The following is an 8,039-nucleotide window of genomic DNA, read 5'->3' as shown; positions in this document are numbered from 1 at the left end:
ACATTAATCAAAATCTCAACAAGCCTTAGGTGCTGACATCTTCACAGATGTCTATAATTGCACTAAAGGCAAGTTACCAGGCCTAAAAGTGTTTTCCCCATTAGGACTCAGGCCTGCTTTAGCTACATTTTCATGGGCACAAGAAAGCAATGAGAAAGGAGAGTAATCAAGGAAATTATGAATTTGTTTGCACTGCAATAGTTTTTCTAGTTTACTATAAAAGTTTACATGCAGTTGCAGATTACATGCAGATGGTCAGTGCTGTAAACCATAAACATAACCAGTTGACCTTAAGACTGGACAAAATGTTGACTTACCTTAACTACAGGGGTTACAAAAAATAATATAAATACTTAATGAGAAAAGTTTTCATTAAGCTCTGAACATTGCTGAAATATCAGCTCATGGAATAACCATAGAGAATAACTCTGCCCCTTCACAGCTTGTTCACCACAATAAGAAAAGTTTTTAACTTTGTTAGTTTTAACTCTGCTTGACTTGTGTATTCATAATTTTTCAAAAATGCCCCCCTACCACATTGCTTTGATCAAAAATGCACAGTATCAACGCATGGTCACTGCAATACCTGTTTTTATAACACCTGGAACATGCTGCTAATTCAAGCTAATCATATGTCCTACATTGATAGCAGTGTTTGTCCATGTAACTGAGAGAGAGTATTCGCAAGTGTCAGTATTTTTTTTTTTCAATTTAACTGAACTTAAAAACCTTACAAATACCAACTTTAAGCCCATTTCAATGAGATTTCAAGTATGCATTGTTCATCTAACCGAAAACATTTTACTGTTTAATGCCACACGGTGGTTTAACTGAAATTGCCACTACCACCACGATGTGGTCGTTTACGAGGAGCATGCGAAGGCAACATGAGTTCCACGAATCCTGATTGGCTCCCAATTACAAGCCGGCGTTCCCCATTGGCTGATACGCGTCCATTGAATCCCCTCCTCTACCTTTGTCAATTGCTTGCGCTCCCGTTGAAACGCCTGGTTGTTGTTTCCCCGGGCTCGGAGGAAGAAGTTGCTCGCTCCGCTCTGTCAGAGGTTAGGGGAAAACCGAGAGACGTACGAGGAAGCCTCGCTTTCTTCTGTGACCAGAGGACGACCTGTGCGGCTGAATGGAAAGGGAGTAGCCGGCCTGAAAGGCAGGAGGGATACAACCCATCCATCACCTTGTGAGCGCGGCGCGGCGAGAGCGGCAACGCTGCAACTCCTCCTCGATCCAGCGTGCAACACTGAAGTGTGTAGGGAGCAAACAAGGGAATGACATAAACATACCCAGAGATGGTTTACTACCCGCTTGGACCTTCAGAGACATTTCCTCAACTACTACTGCTGTGAACTTTTCTGTCCTAAAAACTGTAGAGACGAGAGGGAGAGGATTAAGAAAAGCGCTTCTTCTTCTTCTTCTTCTTCTTCTTCTTCTTCTTCTTCTTCTAATCAGCAAAGGGATTAATTATGCCGGACCAGATCACAGTTTCAGAGTTTGTGGCAGAGACAAATGAAGACTATAAATCGCCGACTGCCTCTAACTTCACCACGAGGATGTCCCACTGCAGGAACACAGTGGCTGCCCTGGAGGAGGTGAGTGGCTCCGGGGGAACTGGGATTGTAGTCTCCCCCTTTTCCTTAAACATGAGTTGATAAGGCAAACATCCACCAAGGATACTTGTTCTCTCCCTACCACGACGTTTACGTTTGCCTTAAAATATTTTAAATCTAGAGATAGAATGATCCCTTTCAAAGTAAAAGAAACCAGGATAGGGTGTATGGTGAGAATCTGCATCTTATTCTTAAATTTTGGAGGAGCTGTTATAAATCTTTGTTTACTCTCTTGCAGTAGGTCACCTCTATTGACTTTGAAAATAAACTGCCCTTTCACTACACTCCTACCCATCCCTCATGCTCCATACTCCATATTCTAATAAGCTCAGCCATTGTTCATCATGGTTTGTATGACTCTGAAAATTTGGCTTATCGCCTCAAGGATGAGCCAGCAAGATCAGTTACAATGAAGTTAGTGATATTTACCGCATAATTCAAAATCATAAGTCACAAATTTACATCAAAGGGTTTTACAATCTGCACAACACACAATCCTTTATTTCAATAAGGGAAAACTCCCAAAACAAATCCTTTAACAGGGGGAAAAAAAAGAACAACAACAGAGGAAGGATCCTTCCTATGATGTTAGACATGCAACAGATATCGTTTGTACAGTAAAAACAGGAGACACACTGAGAAAAAGAGACAATTTAAGGAAAATAGAGTGCAAACATATGCAGGGGACGGTGAGACGAAAGGACAATCAGCTACATATAAACCACTTTCCAGGAGCAGTCTTTGCAAGTATTCTGGCTTATTGATTATTCCCACAGTTAAAGGGGGGAAGTAGCATGCATCTACCCCAGTTTCCAGCTGCACTGCACTGTATGTGCACAGAGTGCGTTTTGTGTTCCTCCTCTAACTTGCAGGTCATCAGGAGGAAGGACACTTCCGCTTTGTTCCCTGACAGCCCTCCACTGCCTCCCTCCCCCCCTTGTTATAGTTTCCCTACTTTGTGTGCAGTATGGTAGAGCCTCGCCCTGCCTGATGGTAAAAATAGAATTTCCCACATGAGCTGCTCGGTGTGTAATGTGTGTTAGTGTGCCTCTGCTGTCTAAGTTAAGGGTACGCTTGTAGACGTCAGGTGACGTGTGAGGAAATGGATCATTTCCTCCTGGATTCAATGAGGAAAAGTTTTAGATGTCACCTAAATGGGGTCATGACAAATTTGTGAATTACACCTTTTTTTAAATTTTTTTATTGTTAAAACAGATCTCTATGCAGAGACGAGATAAGTCGTTGCCGCCCAATGTCAGTTTTACTCAGCTAATCCATATCTGGGCTCAGTGTCAACTTCACTTTAAGCTCCCTGATTCTGCACCTGGGTGAGGGTTGTGGCTTTATTTTTAACCTGTGTTTTGTGAAGAACCGAGCCAGGCAGCCAGACGTACACCTGCTCAGGCTGACAGGTGCTTGACTTGGGCGTCAGACACGTTGCTACGCACCGTTTCATTCAGGCCTCTGCTGCTACTTGTTTTAAAATAGCAATTAATCTGCTGTTGGGGTTGGGGGGGGGTTGATCTCAGCACTGCACAGAGTGGAATGTGCTTTTCTGTAGAAGTAAGCAAATAAGTGTGTGGATTTTACTCCTTTTTTAAAATGGTAACTCAGCAGTAATTGCCGGCTTGTGAGGTTGAATTGTTGGGTTGAGGATCCAATTCAGCAGCTTTGTTTTAGCGTTCTGCTGCCGTTGGAGCTGCTGAATTGTTGTTGCAGGGACGTGGAGTGGCGTGTTGTTGTTTCACATTGACCTCCCCGCGCTCAGGCTCAGGGAACACAAGCCCTTATTGTTTGGACAACAAGACCTTGCTCACTTTGGTCTGTTTGACCAATTAAACACAGCAGAGGACGGGGGAACACTTCCACTTATTGTCTGCCAGCCTGCCTGAAATCTCAAACACACGCACGCAAACAGAAACACATTTACATATGTACATGCACGGGCGTCCACAGGGAGTGGGCATCGTTTTAAAGTTTAAAAATCATCTCTTTTTTTCATTTTTTATTTTCCTGCTTGCATTTGTTAAAAGATTTTGACTCTTTCACCCTGGAGAGTTATGATAAGACATCAGAATACTGTTTATTCATGAGGACTGAGTGAAAAATGAAAATATCGGTCTTTGCTGTTTGCAGCATTGTGCTGAGTTTGAAACATTGTGCTGATTCTGGTTTTCTCTAGAATAGCAGTTTGTTAAATAAGCGCTCACTTCTTAGTTTTCACCCTTGAACTGACAGCTGAGGACAGGCTGATTGGAGCAGCACAGTGTTTTGTAATGCTACAATGGGCTGGTGTATTTATTTCAGAGGATGCCTCATGTTTTGGGAATTGACACCTCGGAGTTTTGATAATGGGATGTCTGTTTTGTTGCTGACTTTAAGCTTTTTTTTCTCCCAGTCTCCTGTTGTTTCTTCTACATAGATATTTTAGATATGATAATCCTAGGTGTAAATCTGTGCTTATATTTGCATGAAAATATATATTTTCAAGTTTCACACCATGTTTTTAGAAGTGCAGTCAGCAAGCAACAGAGGAGTGTGGTGGCGCATCTCGTCCTTTAAGCAAAGCCGTATATTTGGACGCGTCCTAAATCTGTGTGGGTCTCCCTCTGCTGTCAAGGGTGATTCCTTTGTTAGTAGAAGAGAGTCTATTAATGTGAAAATCTGCTGTTCCAGATGTTTAAGAGGTTTAAGTCCTGCTTGCTGTTTATAACAAATTACAAAGTTGTTCCGCTCCTTAATCCTGTCGCCGATGAGCACAGAGCAAGAACCTCATAGGAGTAATGTTTTGGGGCTGTTAACCATTTATACACCTGTGTAGCGGGTGTAAGTGTAAGTGGATCCAGTCCACACATGATATGAAACCACTACCACCATCACTGTAATGAAAAGATGGTTTTCAGTCTACAGTGCAGGCTTAATGTTGTGAAGCCCTTTTTGCTGTGGTATTTATTGTGCAAAATAACTATTACTTCCTGTCACATTTCTGCCTTGTGTTGTAACGTGTTCTGATAACTCCGAATCCTTGGCTCATGAACGTATAGTGTGCAGCTTCTGTCAGTAATTAATGGCTAAATTAACAGTTTTGAGCTGTTAGCTGTTGTTTCTTCGAAAGTGAAGGTTTTCCTTTTCCTTTGCACCTCCCTCGCCACCTTAACCCAAATGTATGAAATATGCTGCATCTGATGATCAGAATTTCCCCTTCGAGGTGTTTTAAATTGCTGGCACACTTACAGTCTCACCTACTGACCTCTGGGTCTGGTTGTTTATAGGAAGCCTTTAAACACATTAACAGGAGAGGGGGGCTCAGGCACTCAGAGGTTTTACGTAAAAGGGCGCACAATGCTGTGTAATTATTTCTTTCTAAACTTAATTCCATCTGACATAATCTTAATTAGGTTAGTAGTTTTAAACTGCTGGCTATTAAGAGGCCATCCAGAGAGATTGTGTGCATGTGTGTGCATGTCTGTGTGTGAGCTGGTTAAACCACAGCAATAAAAACCTGTTTATCCAGTAAGAGGATGTTGGGCTTTGCGTCCTGACCCCCCCTCCTTTGTGCTCCTGTAAAACACGGCTATTCTTCCTCCTCACTTGTGTTGACTTTCCTCTGGTAAGAGAAGAATCCACACTTTTTGGAAGTAAAAGCTCAAGGTATCTGGTTTCTCTTCAAAGTTTCATCACTGTACAGCCCTGAGAGTGTCATGGTCCAGTCCTGACGATAACAGTTTTGTTTTTCAACTTTATTGACCCATTGTTGTGGTATTCAGACCTTTGTAAATGGAGATTGCTCTTAAAAGCAATTGGCGTTTGTTGTTGGAAGTGTTTTTCTTTTCTAGTTTAAAAGTGTGACGTTTGAAATGGTGAAAACTCAATGCAGAATTTTCCATATTTGGAGAGGGCCCATCCATTTTTTTTTTCTTGTTGGTTGCTTAACAACAGTGTTTTCATGACACAAAGCCAACAGTGTGCTCAGCTTTCTCTGTGAAAACCGTCACCTCAGAGGCTTCACAAGTTCCATTGGAAGGAGGCATTAGCCCCGAGGGCAGAGCTGACCTCTGTGTTAAATAGTGATCTGGGAGAAAATGCCCCTGTGCTTTTATCTCACCCAAGAAAAACTCAGGAGGATGCCTGCAGGATGCCTGTCTGAGGCTAGGAACTGGCACACATTGTAGTTGTCTTTGGTCTATTTTTGCATCCGTGACTGTTGTTATGCCCCAGTTACTGAATCCTGCCAGACAGGAGCGAAACTGCTAAAACGATGCAATCAATAACATTGTCTCCAAGAACAAATCTCAAGTGCATCCACCTCGAGCTCAGGTACAAAGACGGGCGGATTCGTGTAATATCTCAGTGTTCCACTCACAGCTCACTGAACGCTTGTGGCAGGTGTTTAAAGCTTTAATGGTATATTAATTCTCTGCCCGAGCCGCTCAGTTATTGGGATCAGTGTGTACGACATTAACGGCTCTCCCAAAGTGGCAACTAACTGAACACAATGGGAATGAAAACGGATCTGACTCATACAGTAGACTGCAGAAGACTGCTGAGTATTAGGGCTCGTGGCTGCAAAACAACCATCACTACTTGACATTCAATGCACGCTTTTGTGTTGTCAGCAGTGTGGCCCTTTGATCAGTCTGTCAGCTGCACTTTGTTGAACAGACAGAGACACAATATGTTTCATGACGTTACAGCTGCTTTGTAATTTAAAGTTGTTTGACAGGTACAGGGCTTGCTTGTTATGCAGTCTTGAACACTGATTCTTATTGTTGCATAAATACAAGTATCCTGAAGTTGTCCTCCTGACCCGGAAAGAAAGTTCTGCAGTCCTCTGCATGCCTGTGACTCTTTCCCAGTGCCGCATAGCATTCATAACCTTACCTTTTTGAGATCAGACAGGGAAAGTTGTCTCTCTAAAGAAAGTTTTACAGAAAGGACACCATACAGTGGCCTGTAGATGCACTCTCTAAGTTAAACATTACATTAACCAGAAACCATCAGATAGCAGATTTATAGTAAAGCATTTCAGACTGCTTGGCAATTTTACTTTTCTAATCTGATAAAAAAATATGCAACCCCCAGGGGCTGTTTAACACAATTGATCATCTTGTTAGTCCCACTACTGACAGAACCGTCTTGTTGTGTCTAAATGTGAGGAGTTTGCAGATCTCAATCTTGTTTGTGTTAAGTAGAGTTTTACACAATGAAATTGTTTTCTTAATAAAAACAAGTAAGAAATGTTTCAGTCTGGTTTTGGGGCCTATAGTAGTGCAGCGACCACCTCAGTTAAAGTAGATAACGATATGAGGACAACTCTAGATACCAGTAAACTCTGATTGGAGTTTATCTTCGAATTCTTTTAACAGGCTGAGGGATTTCTTTGGTTTGTTGAAGTCCAACTGAAGACAATTTCACCAAAATCTCAAAAACACTTGCAGTATTCTTCAAGGATTGGTTTAGGGCCACTAATTTTTCATCTCTGTATGTAACCTCTTGTTGATCACATGGTATATCTTTCCATTACTACGCTGTGGGTGTGTCTCGTGATAAAAGAAGACCAATTGATACTCCTTTAAAATGTAATATCAGTAATATCATTTGATATCAGTGCCTAGATGTTACAGAGGCTCAACCTGTTACAGAGGCTCAACCTGTTAGAAAAATTAAATTCTCTAGGACTTAACCCAAGCCAGCCGGCAAGAAACCTCCATATCATCCTTGACTCTGATTTGAAATTTAAAGCTCATGTGGGATTCGTCACCAAATCTGCCGTTTATCATCTCAAAGATATGAATTATAGCCATTTCTCACTCTGGGAGATACAGAGAGGCCAATGCGCCGTTTCATATCCAGCAGACTGGACTACTGTAATGCTCTCCTCTCTGGTGTGCCCTAAAAATTTCTAAATCAGTTACCATTGATTTTGAACTCTGCTCCAAGAGAAAACACGTGGCACCTGTTTTAAAATCATTATATTGGTTGCCTGTCAGTTTCTGTATTGATTTAAAAGTTCTTTTATTTGTTTTTAAAGCACTTTGTGGTCTTGCACCAGCCTACTTGTCTGACATGCTTCCATTTTTTTACTTCTAAAGTGCAGGTCAAAACTTTGGTTTATATTATTATACATTTATTACTTCTCATCTTGTGATTTTTTTTTTCTTTTTCATTTTTTAAATATGTCTTGTGCATCTGAAATTCTTTTTCGAATTGTTATTACAGTTCACATTTCTCCTTTGTTATTATTGTCCTGCCAGTCATCTGTTAAGCACTTTAAATTGCATGAACCTGTACAAAAAGGTGCTATACATATAAAGCTTAATAAATTGACTGATTAGCAAATTTGATGAAATTTAAGATATTTTCTGTCTTGAGATCACAGCAGTGGAGAGATCTTATTTTTGGCTTCTTGTCAAAAAG

At 41.2% G+C, this 8,039-nt stretch overlaps 1 protein-coding gene across 1 annotated transcript in view; it reads left to right on the top strand.

The window, feature by feature from the left end:
• The first annotated feature begins 1,000 nt into the window (after positions 1-1,000).
• asap2a (ArfGAP with SH3 domain, ankyrin repeat and PH domain 2a) overlaps positions 1,001-8,039 on the top strand; it is a 60,737-nt gene continuing 53,698 nt past the window's right edge. The window contains exon 1 of the mRNA XM_071498005.1: positions 1,001-1,604. Within this exon, the coding sequence (XP_071354106.1) occupies positions 1,479-1,604 (126 nt within the window). The 5' untranslated portion in view covers positions 1,001-1,478. The remainder of the gene's footprint in view (positions 1,605-8,039) is intronic.

This window comes from Trachinotus anak, unplaced genomic scaffold, assembly GCF_046630095.1.
Source record: "Trachinotus anak isolate AG129_WGS33_773 ecotype Australia unplaced genomic scaffold, CSIRO_AGI_Tana_v1 ptg000015l, whole genome shotgun sequence".
NCBI classification, from domain to species: Eukaryota; Metazoa; Chordata; class Actinopteri; order Carangiformes; family Carangidae; genus Trachinotus; species Trachinotus anak.
Note: the sequence above shows the minus strand (reverse complement) of the source record. Positions and strands in the feature narration are given on the sequence as shown.